The sequence below is a fragment of the Pimephales promelas genome, chromosome 6 (assembly GCF_988280905.1).
Source record: "Pimephales promelas chromosome 6, fPimPro1.hap1.1, whole genome shotgun sequence".
In the NCBI taxonomy this organism is placed as follows: Eukaryota; Metazoa; Chordata; class Actinopteri; order Cypriniformes; family Leuciscidae; genus Pimephales; species Pimephales promelas.
In genome coordinates, this window is record NC_142774.1 from 16235865 (window position 1) to 16255981 (window position 20117).

Below are 20117 nucleotides of genomic sequence, written 5' to 3' on the forward strand. Positions count from 1 at the left end.
TTTCTTTCTTTCTTTCTTTCTTTCTTTCTTTCTTTCTTTCTTTCTTTCTTTCTTTCTTTCTTTCTTTCTTTCTTTCTTTCTTTCTTTCTTTCTTTCTTTCTTTCTTTCTTTCTTTCTTTCTTTCTTTCTTTCTTTCTTTCTTTCTTTCAGCCAAATTGCCTTAACAGGAATTAGTTAATTTTTTTGATTAGCATTGATATATTTATTATTATTATTATTTTATATAAATTTATGTATTTTAAAATAGATTTTCATGGTGTACATAATTAATCATGATAATCTCAAACCATCATTTATAACAGCATTGTAAAAAAAAAAAGTTGCTGCCTTAAAATTTTAAGTACAAACAACTTGAATGTTTAAGCCATTTCAACGTATATTGCATTAAACAAATAAAAATGAGTTGAATCTTACAAAACAGTTGAAAATTGCTTAATTTATTTTGATGCAGAGTTAAAGCAATGATCGATATGTTGTCTTAACTTATCGATCATATCATTTTTCAAAATAAGTTATGACAACGTTTTTACATTCCTTTATCCCATCAAAATAAGTTAAGCAATTAAGTCAGTTTAATGTAATTTAAGTTTAAATGACTTCAACATCCAAGTTGATTGTACTTAAAAATTTAAGGCAGCAACTTGTTTTTAATACAGTGAGCCAACTATTGTAGAAAGGGATGGAGAGGATAAAAAAATTAGAAAACCAACATTACACTCATTATTGACAATTGTGTCACAGTTGAGTTTCAGCAGACATTTCAGGTCAGTAAAATCTGTTGTTATAACCTGTTCCCATTGCTTTGTCAGTTTAGGCAGATGTTTACAACAAAGGAACAATCTTTGTAGGCAGAAACTGCAGTCAGGTAAAACGTATTTTGTTCCTCAGTGTTCAAATGAAAAGTTTGCTTACAAATGACCAGACTAGTGTTACAACTAACTTGACTGTAGCATCTTTGTGATTTCGTGTTGTAATATTGGTAACACTTTACAATAAGGTCTCATTTGTTAACATTATTTAATGCATTAGCAGAACTTACAACAAGCAATACATGTTTCACAGCATTTGTTAGTTAATAAAATACTATTGCTCATCGTTTGTTCATGTTATTTTATAGTGCATTTAGTAATGTTACAACATTTGATTTTAAAAATGTTATTAAATGTTCAAATTAACATGAATGAAGATTATCAAATGCTGTAGATGTATTGATCATTGTTAGTTAATGTTAAAAAAATGTAGTTAACTAATGTTAACAAATTGCATCTTGCATTTTAACCCACAATTCGATTTTTTCTTGATTGTGACAGACTCATAAAAACACAAAAATATCTGTTATCATTTATTTTTACAAACATTCAGCCTATATCACCTTTATCTCTCTGTACTCTTTATAAATTATAAAAAATAATGTACAATTAGTTTACTATGAACAATACATATGACCTGATTACCCCGAGGTTTCCCTTGCCCTGCTTGAAGTAAGAACTCGGATCTCTTGCGCTTTTGACATTTGCACATTGCAACTTGAAGTTTGTCCAGTGGCCTCAGTGTCCCAAACATGTGTTCAATAACAAAGAGCCAGTCAAAGAATGGGGGCATATATCAGCTAAAGAACATGGTACGGTAATGTGTGTTTGTCTTGTGGAAGCAAAAGAGACTGTAAATGTGTATGTTGCCATTGAAGTTATGTGTGTATGTCTGCTGTGTTGGGAAAAAAAGAAAATATTTGCCAACATGCAGAGTGCTATATTGTCATGCTCTCTATATGAGAACATTGTACTGCAACCCGTTACCTCAATGTTTCTCCACTGACAAAAGTTTCATAGTCGCAAGGCAAACTGATAAAATATCAGAGGTGTCTAGATACTGTACACCATAGCAGACTGAACAAATGTGTGCAGTTCTCAAATCTCGGTCTGAGTGGATTTGTATAAGTTTGTTCAATTTGACTGTGGTGCACAGGAGTAAGAAAATGGCTTACAGTCTTCTGAAAGGTCAGACTTTCACCACCTCGCCGACAGCCTGAGGAAGTCAATGGTTTTGTGTGGCTTTTTTTTTCTTTTTTTTTTTTTAAACAGAGCAAGATAAAGCTCTCACTTTCCTACCTTGGCTCTTTTCTTGGTTTTCTAAAGACTGCACATATTGCTTAGAAAAATAACTAAACAAAATGCAACCAAAAAAGAAACAAATTCACATATACATATAAATATCAGGATAAATATCAGATGTGATAAACAATGTATAATAGCCATTTAAAGCTGAAGACATTCAACAGATCCATAGTCTCTCATTTTAGAGGCTCAGGAGGAAGCTTGATGAATAAGAAATCTCTTAAGACACATAATTCAATACATTAAAATAGCAAATATACTATTCAAAGTTCTCAGATTTGGAGTCCAGTCAATCACAGAACTTGCAGGATGATTGACAGATGACATCTTCATAACAATAGAATGGTGCCATTGTTCTATTGTTTACTGTGGTTCCTCTGGGTAAATGGTCCAGTTTTCCTGTTACACAGTTTACCAAGACAAACAATTCATGACATTTAGCATGTTTCTTCAGGGTCTTTGAGATTGCTTTTTTTATGTATGTGTTTCAACTGAAAATCTTCACTGGATTTTGATAGAAACTGAAGCTGTGAAGCACTTCTTATGACAGTCAGTCAGCCCAGACCCCGAGGGGTGTGTGCGGGGTCTAGCGTTGCTGTGACAAGTATGAGTGTATGTGTATGTGTATATGTGTATTTTCATACATGGAAGCCATTCTGCTGAATTTGGTGGAACTGCAGTCGTAGTGCTTGTATGCTGCTCACTATCCTCCTCTGGTGGCCAATCAGTGACACTCCGATTCTTCTTACATCACTGTTAAGAAAACAATGAGGGTGAGACATTTGAAACGGGGTTATATAATTGGAAAGTTCATGAGATGATTATAAAGGGTGTGAATATCAATATAAAAGTAATTTAAACCATTCAATGTTAGATCTACGCTACTGTCTAGTGTAGAGTGAGGGAGCTTAAAGGGATAGTTCACCCAAAAATGAAAATTAGCCCATGATTTACTCACCCTGATGTGTACGGTCATCTGCCAGAAGCCAGTTATTTTATTCAATAAAGTTTTAAATATAGATATGTTTCTTACACTAACACGTTAATCACGAATAGATGCACTTTGATGGACTTCCAAAGACATACTGTCACATGTCTGTCCTGTCTTGTGATGCACATGGGTGTTTTATTATTTTGGGACATGTACTCACCTGTCTATTGTCTGGCCCCTCCCATTTTGTTATCTGATCATCGGTTTATTTTTCCCACCTGTCCTGCTTGTTACCCTCCTTTGTTTGTTCCCTAATTTAGTCTCCTTGTGGTTGTATTCCTGTGCTTGTTCGTTATGATGTCTACTCGTGTTCCGATTCTTGACCTGTTCCGTTACATGTTTTGTTATATTCTGGATTCTGGATTTATTTTCTACTTTTCATTACACATTCATTCTCTGCATTTGAGTCCTCGCTTTCCTTTCCACAACCACCCCGTGACAGAACGAACAAGCCATCATGAGGACTCAGCGGAGAAGGAACTCAAAGGAACCACCGGCCCTTCCTTTGTCATGCCCGTTATACGAACAGATTGTGAAATTCAGGGAGTTGGCCTCTCTTCGGCAACAGGGGACTAAGGTGAGGGACTTTGCCCAGAAGTTCACTGCAGTGGGAGAGGGATTGAAGCTTAGTGGGAGGGGCTCTGAAGGATCTACTTAATTATGTACTTGCTGAGCCCATACCTTTTGGAATTATGAGAGGTTTGCAGAAGTTGACGTTTGGGGAATTTATAAGACTCCTTGAACGTCACAGAGATCCTCCTGATTTAGTGGGCCGGGAGAACCCATCTTTGGTGGTCAAAGGGGATCCGACTCCGGTGGACCCAGTTCCGGTGGTCCCGAGTCCGGTGGTCCCAGTTCCAGTGGTCCACGTGCCGTCTGCCCAGCCAGAGACTGCTCACGCCACGTCTGCCCAGCCAGAGACTGTTCATGTCACGTTTGCCCAGCCAGAGACTGTTCACGTTCTGTCTGCTCTGCCAGAGACTGTTCACGTTCCGTCTGCCAACCCATAGACTGTTCACGTTCCCTTTGGCTAGCCAAAGACTGTTCACGTCCCGTCTGCCCAGTCAGAGACTGTTCACGTTCTGTCTGCTCTGCCAGAGACTGTTCACGTTCCGTCTGCCAACCCATAGACTGTTCACGTTCCCTTTGGCCAGCCAAAGACTGTTCACGTCCCGTCTGCCCAGTCAGAGACTGTTCACGTTCTGTCTGCTCTGCCAGAGACTGTTCATGTCCTGTTTGCCCAGCCAGAGACTGTTCACGTCACGTTTGCCCAGCCAGAGACTGTTCACGTTCCATCTGCCCAGCCAGAGACTGTTCATGTCACGTTTGCCCAGCCAGAGACTGTTCACGTTCTGTCTGCTCTGCCAGAGACTGTTCATGTCCTGTTTGCCCAGCCAGAGACTGTTCACGTTCTGTCTGCTCTGCCAGAGACTGTTCATGTCCTGTTTGCCCAGCCAGGGACTGTTCACGTCACGTTTGCCCAGCCAGAGACTGTTCACGTTCTGTCTGCCCAGCCAGAGACTTTTCACGTCACGTTTGCCCAGTCAGAGACTGTTCACGTTCTGTCTGCCCAGCCAGAGACTTTTCACGTCACGTTTGCCCAGCCAGAGACTGTTCACGTTCTGTCTGTTCTGCCAGAGACTGTTCACATCCTGTTTGCCCAGCCAGAGACTGTTCACGTTCCGTCTGCCCAGTCAGAGACTGTTCACGTTCTGTCTGCCCTGCCAGAGACTTTTCACGTCACGTTTGCCCAGTCAGAGACTGTTCACGTTCCGTCTGCCCAGTCAGAGACTGTTCACGTTCTGTCTGCCCAGCCAGAGACTTTTCACGTCACGTTTGCCCAGCCAGAGACTGTTCACGTTCTGTCTGCTCTGCCAGAGACTGTTCACATCCTGTTTGCCCAGCCAGAGACTGTTCATGTCACGTTTGCCCAGCCAGAGACTGTTCACGTTCTGTCTGCCCAGCCAGAGACTGTTCACGTTCTGTCTGCTCTGCCAGAGACTGTTCACGTTCCGTCTGCCCAGCCAGAGACTGTTCACGTTCCGTCTGCCCAGCCAGAGACTGTTCATGTTACGTTTGCCCAGCCGGAGACTGTTCACGTTCTGTCTGCTCTGCCAGAGACTGTTCACATCCTGTTTGCCCAGCCAGAGACTGTTCATGTCACGTTTGCCCAGCCAGAGACTGTTCACGTTCTGTCTGCCCAGCCAGAGACTGTTCACGTTCTGTCTGCTCTGCCAGAGACTGTTCACGTTCCGTCTGCCCAGCCAGAGACTGTTCATGTCACGTTTGCCCAGCCAAAGACTGTTCACGTTCTGTCTGCTCTGCTAGAGACTGTTCATGTCCTGTTTGCCCAGCCAGAGACTGTTCACGTCACGTTTGCCCAGCCAGAGACTGTTCACGTTCTGTCTGCCCAGCCAGAGACTGTTCACGTTCTGTCTGCTCTGCCAGAGACTGTTCACGTTCCGTCTGCCCAGCCAGAGACTGTTCATGTTACGTTTGCCCAGCCGGAGACTGTTCACGTTCTGTCTGCTCTGCCAGAGACTGTTCACGTTCCGTCTGCCCAGCCAGAGACTGTTCACGTTCCGTCTGCCCAGCCAGAGACTGTTCATGTTACGTTTGCCCAGCCGGAGACTGTTCACGTTCTGTCTGCTCTGCCAGAGACTGTTCACATCCTGTTTGCCCAGCCAGAGACTGTTCATGTCACGTTTGCCCAGTCAGAGACTGTTCACGTTCTGTCTGCTCTGCCAGAGACTGTTCACGTTCCGTCTGCCAACCCATAGACTGTTCACGTTCCCTTTGGCCAGCCAAAGACTGTTCACGTCCCGTCTGCCCAGTCAGAGACTGTTCACGTTCTGTCTGCTCTGCCAGAGACTGTTCATGTCCTGTTTGCCCAGCCAGAGACTGTTCACGTCACGTTTGCCCAGCCAGAGACTGTTCACGTTCCATCTGCCCAGCCAGAGACTGTTCATGTCACGTTTGCCCAGCCAGAGACTGTTCACGTTCTGTCTGCTCTGCCAGAGACTGTTCATGTCCTGTTTGCCCAGCCAGAGACTGTTCACGTTCTGTCTGCTCTGCCAGAGACTGTTCATGTCCTGTTTGCCCAGCCAGGGACTGTTCACGTCACGTTTGCCCAGCCAGAGACTGTTCACGTTCTGTCTGCCCAGCCAGAGACTTTTCACGTCACGTTTGCCCAGTCAGAGACTGTTCACGTTCTGTCTGCCCAGCCAGAGACTTTTCACGTCACGTTTGCCCAGCCAGAGACTGTTCACGTTCTGTCTGTTCTGCCAGAGACTGTTCACATCCTGTTTGCCCAGCCAGAGACTGTTCACGTTCCGTCTGCCCAGTCAGAGACTGTTCACGTTCTGTCTGCCCTGCCAGAGACTTTTCACGTCACGTTTGCCCAGTCAGAGACTGTTCACGTTCCGTCTGCCCAGTCAGAGACTGTTCACGTTCTGTCTGCCCAGCCAGAGACTTTTCACGTCACGTTTGCCCAGCCAGAGACTGTTCACGTTCTGTCTGCTCTGCCAGAGACTGTTCACATCCTGTTTGCCCAGCCAGAGACTGTTCATGTCACGTTTGCCCAGCCAGAGACTGTTCACGTTCTGTCTGCCCAGCCAGAGACTGTTCACGTTCTGTCTGCTCTGCCAGAGACTGTTCACGTTCCGTCTGCCCAGCCAGAGACTGTTCACGTTCCGTCTGCCCAGCCAGAGACTGTTCATGTTACGTTTGCCCAGCCGGAGACTGTTCACGTTCTGTCTGCTCTGCCAGAGACTGTTCACATCCTGTTTGCCCAGCCAGAGACTGTTCATGTCACGTTTGCCCAGCCAGAGACTGTTCACGTTCTGTCTGCCCAGCCAGAGACTGTTCACGTTCTGTCTGCTCTGCCAGAGACTGTTCACGTTCCGTCTGCCCAGCCAGAGACTGTTCATGTCACGTTTGCCCAGCCAAAGACTGTTCACGTTCTGTCTGCTCTGCTAGAGACTGTTCATGTCCTGTTTGCCCAGCCAGAGACTGTTCACGTCACGTTTGCCCAGCCAGAGACTGTTCACGTTCTGTCTGCCCAGCCAGAGACTGTTCACGTTCTGTCTGCCCAGCCAGAGACTGTTCACGTTCTGTCTGCTCTGCCAGAGACTGTTCACGTTCCGTCTGCCCAGCCAGAGACTGTTCATGTTACGTTTGCCCAGCCGGAGACTGTTCACGTTCTGTCTGCTCTGCCAGAGACTGTTCACATCCTGTTTGCCCAGCCAGAGACTGTTCATGTCACGTTTGCCCAGCCAGAGACTGTTCACGTTCTGTCTGCCCAGCCAGAGACTGTTCACGTTCTGTCTGCTCTGCCAGAGACTGTTCACGTTCCGTCTGCCCAGCCAGAGACTGTTCATGTCACGTTTGCCCAGCCAAAGACTGTTCACGTTCTGTCTGCTCTGCTAGAGACTGTTCATGTCCTGTTTGCCCAGCCAGAGACTTTTCACGTCACGTTTGCCCAGCCAGAGACTGTTCACGTTCCGTCTGCCCAGCCAGAGACTTTTCACGTCACGTTTGCCCAGCCAGAGACTGTTCACGTTCCGTCTGCCCAGTCAGAGACTGTTCACGTTCTGTCTGCCCTGCCAGAGACTTTTCACGTCACGTTTGCCCAGTCAGAGACTGTTCATGTCACGTTTGCCCAGCCAGAGACTTTTCACGTCACGTTTGCCCAGCCAGAGACTTTTCACGTTCTGTCTGCCCTGCCAGAGACTGTTCATGTCCTGTTTGCCCAGCCAGAGACTGTTCACGTCACGTTTGCCCAGCCAGAGACTTTTCACGTCACGTTTGCCCAGCCAGAGACTGTTCACGTTCTGTCTGCTCTGCCAGAGACTGTTCACATCCTGTTTGCCCAGCCAGAGACTGTTCACGTTCCGTCTGCCCAGCCAGAGACTTTTCACGTCACGTTTGCCCAGTCAGAGACTGTTCACGTCACGTTTGCCCAGTCAGAGACTGTTCACGTTCTGTCTGCCCAGCCAGAGACTTTTCACGTCACGTTTGCCCAGTCAGAGACTGTTCACGTCACGTTTGCCCAGTCAGAGACTGTTCACGTTCTGTCTGCCCAGCCAGAGACTTTTCACGTCACGTTTGCCCAGCCAGAGACTCCTCACGTCACGTCTGCCCAATCAGAAACTGTGCACAAAGGAGAAGCCCATTTCAGGAGATGCCCATTTATGCGACCGCCAAGGCACTTATGGACTGTTTGGAACATCTGGCGTGGATCCTGGATATGCCGGAATCTGCTATTCCAGAGCCGGAGCCAGGGTCTGCCGTTCCAGGGCCGGAGCCTGTTCCAGAGCCAGTGCCTGTTCCACAGCTGAAGCCTGAGCCAGTGCCTGTTCCAGATCCAGTGTTTGTTTCTGTGTTTGTGTGTGTTCGTGTGGCTGTTACAGTTTTGGTGTCTGTTTCTGAGCCGGTGTCTGGTCCTGAGATGGCATCTCCGCCCTGGCCGCCCGAGGGGTCTTTACCTCCCTGGTCGCCCGAGGGGTCTTATATGATGTCTACTCGTGTTCCGATTTTTGACCTGTTCAGTTACCTGTTTTATTTAGTTATTTATTTAGTTCTGGATTTATTTTCTACTTTTCATTAAACATTAATTCTCTGCATTTGAGTCCTCGCTTTCCTTTCCACAACCACCCCATGACACATACAGCCATTCACTCTTATTATAAAGCTTGGAAGAGCCAGTACATTTTTTTACAAAGGACATTATGACAACGAAGAATGTCATATACACCTATAGCTCCAGGGTGAGTAAATCATGGGCTAATTTTCATTTTTGAGTGAACTCTCCCTTTAATGAATATAAGACAGCTCAAAAGACTGATTAGAAATGTTATGTTACAATGTACAAAGCGATAAACAGAACTTGCAGTAGCACTCACTCAATACTCATGGTGGATATGGAATCCAGGGTTGTGTACCCTGCTGCTATGAAGTTGTTCTTGTATTGACTCATTTTAATGGAATCCAACCAATCACCGATGGATATGAACAAAGGGTAGTCTGGCAAATCCTCAGGGGATTCAGGGAAGCTGTTTAAACACACAACACATTCTGTACGTGAGACACCAGTCTAGCAGGCAAGGAAATTCTAAAAAATCATTTACAATGAGGCAAGAGACAACAGTCAAGTTCAATCAGAGTTTTCTGTAAGTAAATACTAACAATTTCAGTACTGGCACTTATTTTCATTCTAGAAAGCAATAAAGTAAAATGTAGATTTTATAGTGTTGCTGTGATCGTTCTACCTATTAACATCCTCCACCAGTGTGAGCAGGCTGCTGGGATTGCGGATCAGCTTGTCAAGGAAGCTGACCACGTCATTAAACCGAGGTCGTCGACTGCGTTCCTTCTGCCAGCAGAGAAGCATGAGCTGGTGCAGGGCCACAGGGCAGCCCATGGGTGCAGGGAGCCTGTAGCCCTCCTCTATAGACAGAATTACCTGCAGAAAGATACACAGAACCTTACTGGGATATAAATTCTACAAGTTCATTTTATTAATGCAATTTTAGGGAGGCCATCAAAGGTATAAAATACTTCAGGCAGGCCATCAAAGGTATAAAATACTTCAGCCAAATACTGGATCCCCCAATGGTTGGGTGTATAAAATAATTAGCGAGAATAATTTTAATTTGAATTAAAATAGGCCACATACCAAGGGAAGATGATTTAACAAATAGACAAATAGAATACAAATAGAATACAAATTTCAGAAAAATCTAACAGGAAATGACATTCTGGGAGATTAAATATATTTGGGATCATAGTTATGCTGGAAGATCCAGCCATGTTCCATCTTCAAGGCTCTCATTGATGGAAGGAGGTTTTGGCTTAAAATCTCACGATACATGGCCCCGTTCATTATTCTCTCAAAACGGATCAGTTTTCCTGTCCCCTTTGCAGAAAAAAAAAAAACAGCCCCAAAGCATGATGTTTCCTCCCCCATGCTTCACAGTAGGTATGGCGTTCTTGGGATGCAACTTTGCATTCTTCTTCCTCCATTTACATTTATTCATTTAGCTGACACTTTTATCCAAAGTGACTCACAATTGCTATATATGTCAGAGGTCGCACGCCTCTGGAGCAACTAGGTTAAGTGTCTTGCTCAGGTACACATTGGTGTCTCACAGTGGATTCGAACCCGGGTCTCTCACACCAAAGGCATGTGTCTTGTCCAATGCCCCATCACCACACCTCCTCCAAACACGACGAGTTGAGTTTATTTTCCAAAAAGTTCTATTTTGGTTTCATCTGACCACATGATATTCTCCCAATCCTCTTCTGGATCATCCATATGCACTCTGGCACACTTCAGATGGACCTGGACATGTACTGGCTTAAACAGGAGGCACGTCTGGCACTGCAGGATTTGAGTCCCTCTAGGTGTAATGTGTTACTTATGGTAGTCTTTGCTACTTTGGTCCCAGCTCTCTGCAGGTCATTCATCAGGTCCCTCCGTGTAGTTCTGGGACTTTTGCTCACTGTTCTCATGATCATTTTGACCCGAAGGGATGAGATCTTGCATGGAACCCCAGATCTAGGGAGATTATCAGCGGTCTTTTATGTCTTCCATTTTCTTACAATTGCTCCCACAGTTGATTTTTTTTCACACCAAGCTGATTGCCTTTGAATTATTGTAGATTCACTCTTCCCAACCTGGTGCAGGTCTACAATTTTCTTCCTGTTGTCCTTCGCCAGCACTTTGGTCTTGGCCATGGTTGAGTTTGAAGTGTGACTGTTTGAGGCTGTAGACAGGTGTCTTTTATACACATAATGGGTTCAAACAGATGCCAATAATACAGGTAACGAGTGGAGGACAGAAGAGCTTCTTAAAGAAGAAGTTACCGGTCTGTGAGAGCCAGAAATCTTGCTGGTTTGTAGGTGACCAAATACTTATTTTCCACCAAAATTTACAAATAAATTATTTAAAAATCTTACAATGTGATTTCCTGGATTTTTTTTTCTCATTATGTCTCTCATAGTTGAAGTGTACCTATGATGAAAATTACAGACCTCTTTCATTATTTTAAGTAGGAGAACTTGCACAATCAGTGGCTGACTAAATACTTTTTTTGGCCCCACTGTGTGTGTGTGTATATATATATACACACATATAGTCAAATTACTGTATGCTAAAAACAACAACAACAAACACAACAACAACTGCCTGCCTAGAATTTAGTAACAAGAATAGGCCAAATTACTCACATCTTGATTGGACATCTCCCAGTAGGGCCGTTCCCCATATGACATCACTTCCCACATGACAATACCGTAGCTCCAAGCATCACTGGCTGAGGAAAACTTTCTGAATGCAATTGCCTCCGGAGCAGTCCAGCGGATAGGGATTTTACCCCCCTGACAAAACAAAATCTTTTCTTTTCATGATAATAGCAATCAGCCAATATATTTGTGTGTATAGGCGTGTATAATCAATGGAGATGCAGATTGCTTTTTATTTAATGATAAGTCATAATAATTGAGTTTTCTGTGGAATGTGAAATACTGTTTAGTGAAGCAACACACTCAGGCCCCTGCATAAAAAAAAAGTTTAGAAGTATTCAGACTCATTTAGCTTCTTATTATAGATCTAATTACTTAATCACTTCTCAGAATAAGCCCTTAATCTCATGTTATACTGCTTAGATCAACCCAATCCAATTCAATAACACAAAACAAGCAGAGTAGTGCTAAGCTCCAGAGATTCTGGATCAGCTTTGGCTGTCTAAGAAGCACAGATTGTTATTAACTCTGAACAGCCCTGAATTTAAATGAACCAATATTGAAGTGGGTGTATGTGGCTTACTGTGGTGGTGTAAGCTGCCTCCGGGTCGTCCTCCAGCACCCTGGACAGACCGAAGTCCGACACTTTACACACCAGGTTGTCATCCACAAGAATATTTCGTGCTGCCAGGTCCCGGTGGACATAGCCGATGTCAGACAGGTACATCATACCGGAGGCAATGCCACGCAGCATACCAACCAGCTGGATCACGGTGAAGTGCCCGTCATGCTTCTACAAAAGGCAAGAAGAGGAGCCAAAGGATGCAAAAGAAGAGTTGGAGATGTCTATATTTTATCAGAAATGAACCAAAAAATATATTCAACTTTAACCAGACCTGATTGCAACAACAAAAAAAGAACATTCGTTTTTGTTTGGGTAGTTAAAGCATAACATGTTCATTGGCCTGTTTTAATCGACATCAAATGAACAAAACAAAAATGATTTTATAATTAGTATAAAAGACCATATAAAATGGGTGCGTTACAGAAGGTGCTATGACCTACTGATTCCATATATCCTTGACTATTTCATTTTAAATAGTTCTGTGATAAATTGCCTTCTAAAAATATAAATATTATTCTCAATAAAAGTAATACCATGCAATAACTGGAGTTAAGAACCGATCGAAGAATCTTTTTCACAACTGATTCTATTTTTTTTCAAATACTGAAACCAAATGATTTTAATGACGTTCGGTTTATTTAAGGTGCGTTTGTGGTGGAATGTGGATGAAACCATAATGAAATACTTTCACCATTTTCCCTGCATTGCTGTTCAACACTACTGAATCTAAAGCCTGTAACACATAGTGAACAATGTAGCCCGATTCCTGAACAAAATGACTTGTATTACAGGTTTGTTTAGTAAATCTAAACAGCACCATTTAGTCTGATTCACAAACATATGACTCTTATGAACTGGATATTTTTAGTCCATGACAAATTGTTAATGAATATTTTTTTTTTCTTCTAAAGAAATTAAATAAGTATTAATATAACAGTTAAGAAACAGGTATCATGACCAATTATTATACCTACTGTAGTAAAATAATAAGCAAAATGGCATTTGAAATAAAGATGAGCGATGAATTCTGGGGTAGAGTGGGACGCGAAGGATCCATCGGTTATATTATTTATTGAGTTCGAAAATGCATTTTAAGGCCGCATTTAAAGGAGCCTTCGTATTGGAACAGCCTTCGTTGCACAGTGGTGAAGCAATTGGCTTTCGAATCAGATTTTATCCCTAAACATGGCGTTTACAGTTATAGAAATACAGAATATAGAAAAAAGTTGTTGAAGAGTGAATTAAATTGAGAAATATCTTGATTTTGAGTAATTTTGTATTACTTTATTGCTCGTTTTGTCTTAGTTTGCTTTGGAACCCTGATTTAAAAACACTGTTTTAAACTTTCATATTGCAGGGCATGTAAATTTCCAAAAGCATTTCACATCAACTATACATCTGCTGGCAAATTGCAAAATGCTCTTTGTAGTTACGCGCTGTTTATGAACAATGTTGAGAGTGGTATGCCATATTTCTATTAAACGTACCCTCAGAAAAGAGTCCAAGGAGCCATTCTCCATGTATTCCACCACTATCATCACAGGCCGACCTACAAAGAGGAAAACAGGACACCTGTAAGTACTGGACTAAGTTACAGAGAAAGAAACAGAGGGAAATGGGACAGACATTGCCACATTACTCATTCCTGTCTTTAATAATTTCTAAATGAAGTATAGCATTATTTACAAACCAGTTGTTTAAGAGTTGTCAGTCATTCATAAGATCACTTAGAAAGTGTAAGTAAATGTAGTAAATACAGGTAGTTATAAAGCATTTAGTAGTGGTCAGTTAACTATTTTTGTGACCTAATCTAAAGTGAGGACTATTCATGCTTTGTAAAGCATTTATAAAGGTGATTTAAAGACTCGTCAATCTTCTAAACAGTAAAATGTAACAAACACAACGCAGTGATACAGAACATAGAAATATTTTACAGCCTTTAAAAATGCTTTACAAGGCATGACTAGTCCTCACTTTAGATGAGCTCACGAACATAGTTAACTGACCACTACTAAATGCTTTATAACTACCCAAATTAACCCTTAATTACAGCATTAATACATGTTAATAAAGCATTTATTAACACATTAAGTAACCATCAATGTCTGAATAATAAGATGTATGAATGTACATTTAAATAGTTTATTAATCATTTACTTACTCGCTCTAAGTAATCGTATGAACCACTGAAAACTCTTAAATAACTGGCTCATAAAAACTGCAATTCTTCATTTAGAAATGATAAATTGATCATTAATAAAGGATGAAAATACAATTATTAAACAAATTATAGATATGCTTTTAAATCAAGAAGAAAGCATTTATAGCTGTATTTATGAACTGCTTATTAATGTCTATTAATGCTTTATGAATGATGAATTAATGGTTTACTCATGCTTAACTAATGATTATTAGCGTGTAGTTATTATAAAGTGTTACCCAAAAGTCTTGCGAGGAAATAATTAGTATAAGTTTTATGACCTTTTTTCAGTGACCTTTTTTGTTTTGTTTTTCACAAACCATGCTTAAATGTCATTATCTCAAAACTACAAACGTTTACATACATGCTGCTGACATATTACTGTAGCAGAGTTTATGCTGAATACAGTGTAATCAGACTTTAGTCATGAAAATGTCACAAGTAACAGAAAAAGCACAAATATTCAGAGCATGTCAGAACACCTCCAGGACCCAGAAAACACCTCAGACCACAGAGGGTTAATATCTAGTAGCATGGTAGTGAAAGGTAGAATAGATGAAAGACGTGATATAACACTAGACTCTCTGAGAAAGTAGTTTTTCTGGCTCATTATGGAGGTTGAAGGCAGTTCGATGTTTAGGGTGAAATCATTGATTGTGCGCGTGTCAGACAGATTATGTGGGTGTAACAAACATAGCGGGTCAAGTTTGTTTTATACAGAGAGAAAACAGCTGGCTAATGATGATCCAAGTTATTCTGTAATCAGTTTCATGCAAGCAATTTGTATCTTTCATCAGCAATACACATCTTCACAATTTCCATATCTGTTTTATTTATGCATTTATGTATTCATAGTCTGCCATGCTTTTCAGATACGGCTGTGTTGGGTTAGTTGACCCAAAAATGAAATTTCTGTCAGTAATTACTCCCCCTCATGTTGTTCCAACCCCGTAAGACTTTCGTTTATCTTCGGAACACAAATTAAGATATTTTTTATTAAATCTGAGAGCTGCCTCACTCCTCCATAGGCTTCACAAGGGATCGAAACTGGCCGGCCCAAAAGTAATTGACTACAGTGGCTCAATCTTAATTTTATCAAGCGTCAAGAACACTTTTTTGTTTTCTAATGCGTTTTCTCAACAGCATTCTATTAGAGTTTTCCCGCAGATGTCGCTTATGCAAGAGGTGTTTTTCATCCAGCAGCTTCTTGATCTCCTCATCATGTTCCTGAAACCAGTCAGATGTCCTACACTGTGGGGTCATTTCTGTTTCTTCTTCAGTGCTGGCCATTGTTCTTCAATGTATTCTGATCCTACTGTTTTGACCTTTGCACCAGATGACACAGTTTCAGCCAGTCTTCTGCAATGCTCTTCATTTGCAAGCTTTCTAAGGTCAAGTTTTTTTAGGGGTTGTGCCTTTAGTTTTTCGCCTTGGCAAGGTTATCTTGTGTCTGATCTGACACCTCACAAGGTAATTGTCAGTCGAACACTCCGCCCCACGCATGACCTTGGTGCACATGATCTTATGAAGCCCGCTCCTACGGGTAACAATGTAGTCTAACAGATGGTAGTGTCCAGAGCGTGGGTGTTTCCATGTGAAGAAGTTCTTATCTGGCTGTCTGACGGAAGTGTTCGTCGCTCTTGTCGAGGAGGTCTCCATTGATGTTCTTTTTACCTTTGCCAAACTTTCCGATAATTCCAGCATAGGTTTCACAGTCACTTCCCACCCTTGCATTCACCCGCAACTAACAGCTTGTGCTGTGGGGGGACTTTGCTTACAATCGTTGTCAGCTCCTGGTAGAAAGCCTCCTTTTCCTCATCTGGGTAGGTCATGGTTGGGGCTTACACATTGACAATGGTCAAACACCTCGTCGTTCTCAATTGATACACATATAACACGTAACATGGCCATAACATGTTATGTTTCCCTGTTGTTGCCGAGCCCCGCCTTGATGCAGTGATTGACAAGGCAGGAGGGGGCGTGATCGGCTCGGAATGCATTTTCAATGAGCACATTGAATTTTGATACATCCATTGCGGGACATTTCATGAAAATGCAATCGCAAGTGTCTTGACTGTGAGTGTAAATGCAATTAATAAAAATAACATTTGAATGATCATTTTGCCAAAGTTTTTGCTTGAACATATTACACATATCTAATAATTTCTGTAATGCATTTTCATTTTAATTTTGCCACTTATAAAGCGTGTCAATATGCATATTAAAACTAGTGTATGAAATGGCAAATGTAAATTATGTAATTTCATTTCCATTTTCATTTTGCACCAAACGTTGCTAGAATGGTAATGCAAAATGTACATTTAAATACAGAATGCATTGTCATTTTGCATATTACATTTCAAATTGAATATTGCCACCCATGTTCTTCCATACTAAAAGGGCTGCCCAGACGCTCACAGTGCTCTCTCAGCCGCCCACTGGCACTCAAGATACAGTGATGCTGTGGCCATCAGATGTGAGCCACCTGTGTGCAAGTTTTCCACTATCAGCTCCCAGCTACTTCAGCATGCTGACGTTCCCCTCATCGCCACAGGCCGTGCCCCCACCAGACTGCCTCTTTGGGCCTCCGTGCCGGTCACCACTTGGTGCACAAAGGTGCAACAACAAAGGTGATGAGGAGGCTGCCCCATAGTAGCATCTTACTTGCTGTTGACGCCATCCGTTGACCATGCTGTGGTTCTTCTGCATACCGTCATTGAATCAAACTAGTGAGTTCCTCGCTGCTCACACCAACCGGCATCCTGCTGCCAGTGCCTTATTATTCCATCCCTTAAGAAGCCTATGGAGGAGTGATTCAGCTCTAAGATTTCATCAAAAATTTCTTAATTTGTGTTCCGAAGATGAACGAAAGTCTTACGGGGTTGGGACAACATGAGGGTGAGTGATTACTGACAGAATTATGAATTAACTCATTAATGAAGGGTATTACACTACAGTTAAACCGCTTGGGGTCTGTAAGATTTTTTTTTTTTTAATAAATGAACACTTTTGTTCAGCAATAATTAATTAAATTGATCAAAAGTGACAGTAAATGCATTTAATGTGTTCTACTCTATTTCAAATAAATGCTGTTGTCTATTTATCAAAGAATGCAATATTGAACTGTTTTCAATATTGATTATAGTAAGAAATATTTCTTGAGCACCAAATCAGCATATTAGAATGATTAACTATAGACAAACTACACATAATTTACTGTCTTTATCCAATTGATTTGTCAAATGTATACTGTGTGAACAGATAAAATTAAAAAGTTATCTTAACTTTTGGGGTAAGTAAAACTAAAAAAAGCCCATACAAAATAAATTAATAAAATAAAATAAATAAATAAATAATACTAATTATGAGGGTTTTTTTTAACAGATATTTTTCTTTAATATTACAAATAGAACATTATTGTTATTATTATTTTACATTGTAATAATATTACACTATATTAATGTTTTTATTTATTTAATATTTATTATATTATATATTATATTATATATTTGAACAGTAGTGTATATGTTATCAGTGAGCTATTAAATTCGCATCTTCAGAATGCAAAAGAAGGCATAAAGTTCCTTACTCTTTGTGACCACGCCCTCCAGCCTGATGATGTTAGGGTTATCAAACTGTCCCATGATGCTCGCCTCTCGCAGGAAGTCCCGTCTCTGACGTTCAGTGTATCCTCCCTTCAAAGTCTTTATAGCCACGGGAATTTCCTTTTTTCCTGGGATACGGAGACGGCCACTACACACCTCCCCAAACTCGCCTGCAGAACACACTAAAGTCCATACTCACCGTCGTAGTATTTAGGGTTACCGCACTAGTATATACTAAACACTAGGTGGCAGTCAAACTATATCAAACAAACACGTTCACTTTACAATGGCATTGTGTCTGCTTGTAACAATTATTTCTCATTGAATTATTTCCAACTTTTCTCACTGAAGATTACATTCTAATCATTTTGTCTTCTGAGAATAACAAAGTGATTTTTCAGAGAGACATTTAAGATCTTAACTGTGAAAATGAGCTGATATATATTTTAATTAGACAAACCATAGCCTAGATCTAGAGACTAAAGGAGAGAAATATTAACGAAGAAAATTTAAGCATTTTTTTTTAAGAACTTATCTTCCGACTATTTTATTTCTCACTAATAACCCATGTTGCATAAAGCTGGAGTGGATTATGGGCCGCTGAGGCACAGACTGAAGTGTGCAGTAAAAAGAGCTCTGACCTGCTCCGATGACCCTTTCGATTCGGATACGTGATGGATCGATTTCCTTGGCAAACTCATGAACGGCCTGTGAAGGGTCCTCATAAGTGTCTGGGTCAATGTAAGTCTTTAATCCTGGGAATGGCACTATAAAAACATGTCAAAGGTTGAAATCCGTTTTTTTTTTTAATTTGATGAAAATATGAATAAATCAGAATATACAGTATGTGTGTATGTGAGTGAGTGTGGGTTAATTAAGGTCTCATACCATGACCATTTTGATACTGCGTTCTTTTTTTGTCTTCTGACTTTATCTTAGATTTTATGTACCACTGACACCTGTTCAAAAAAAAGAGAATCGTAATTGATTTTGTTGACATACTGTCCACATTTAACACATACTTCAGAGACTTCAGCACTGTCCATGGTTCTGAAGTCAGTGTTTCTGTCTGTGGTCCTGAATGGACAGCACTCATAATCGGTAACCATAAAAACTTAAGACATGGGTAAATGTATCCTCAGAACCCTCAAAAGTTGAAATTAAAATCAACTCCAAAGAGAAATTTCTAATTTCTTTCCTCGCCAAATGAGGACACTGATTTGTCTGTCATCAAGAGCTCTTGGATTATTTTCGAGATGCTCAAAAAATCTGCAGGAGCAGCTGAACACCGTGCCATCAGCCCATGCAGCTGTGCGGGGATGTGGTGGCACAGGGTCTGGCTGACTGAGGTTTCACACGGTGTGCTGCACATGCTGATATTGCAAATCACAAGACTGTGTGGCATGTTTAAGCTTGCTGTCAGTCTCACAGCAGGCCATTTCATGGCAGCAGACACGGCCGATGCCGGGAGGCTGCAGCATTCCGACTAATTAGGCAGCGACATGGCTCAGCCAATCGGAAAATAGAAAGGTGCTCCGTGGCCAACAGGCCTATTAGGAGATGGATGGATAAGCAAGAAGCTAAATTAAGGGTAAATTAGTAAATTAAAGAAAATACGTATCCATGACATCCACAGAAAGACAGGCAGGAATAGATAGATAGATAGATAGATAGATAGATAGACAGACAGACAGACAGACAGACAGACAGACAGACAGATAGATAGATAGATAGATAGATAGATAGATAGATAGATAGATAGATAGATAGATAGATAGATAGATAGATAGATAGATAGATAGATAGAAACATAGATAGAAACATAGATATGTAGATAGACAACATCTGTTCATCAATCCTGGAGCACATTTATCTGCCCTCTCATTATTTGCTAGCTAGCTAGCTAGCTAGCTAGCTAGCTAGATAGATAGATAGATAGATAGATAGATAGATAGATAGATAGATAGATAGATAGATAGATAGATAGATAGATAGATAGATAGATAGATAGATAGATAGATAGATAGATAGATAGATAGATAGAAACATATATATATATATATGGATGGATGGATGGATGGATGGACGGACGGACGGACGGACGGACGGACGGACGGACGGACGGACGGACGGACGGACGGACGGACGGACGGACGGACGGACGGACGGACGGACGGACGGACGGACGGACGGACGGACGGACGGACGGACGGACGGACGGACAGACAGATAGATAGATAGATAGATAGATAGATAGATAGATAGATAGATAGATAGATAGATAGTGTCTCAGTGCCACAGCCTGAGACAGATGAGATCTGTCTCAGTGCCACAGCCT

The 20117-nt window shown here is 41.5% G+C and overlaps 1 protein-coding gene across 3 annotated transcripts in view; it reads right to left on the bottom strand.

The window, feature by feature from the left end:
- Positions 1-1329: 1329 nt before the first annotated feature.
- epha6 (eph receptor A6) overlaps positions 1330-20117 on the bottom strand; it is a 164155-nt gene continuing 145367 nt past the window's right edge. Inside the window, exons 9-18 of one of the 3 annotated variants that reach the window (XM_039649533.2) lie at positions 18668-18738; positions 18421-18546; positions 17764-17949; positions 13462-13523; positions 11933-12142; positions 11335-11499; positions 9375-9568; positions 9009-9158; positions 2759-2867; positions 1330-2513 (exon numbers count right to left, since the gene is read on the bottom strand). In XM_039649533.2, coding sequence (XP_039505467.2) covers positions 2478-2513; positions 2759-2867; positions 9009-9158; positions 9375-9568; positions 11335-11499; positions 11933-12142; positions 13462-13523; positions 17764-17949; positions 18421-18546; positions 18668-18738 — 1309 coding nt within the window. In that variant the 3' untranslated portion in view covers positions 1330-2477. Of the gene's footprint in view, positions 2514-2752; positions 2868-9008; positions 9159-9374; positions 9569-11334; positions 11500-11932; positions 12143-13461; positions 13524-17763; positions 17950-18420; positions 18547-18667; positions 18739-20117 lie in introns of those variants that run through there. The other 2 variants (XM_039649534.2, XM_089132185.1) reach the window with 2 other exon arrangements.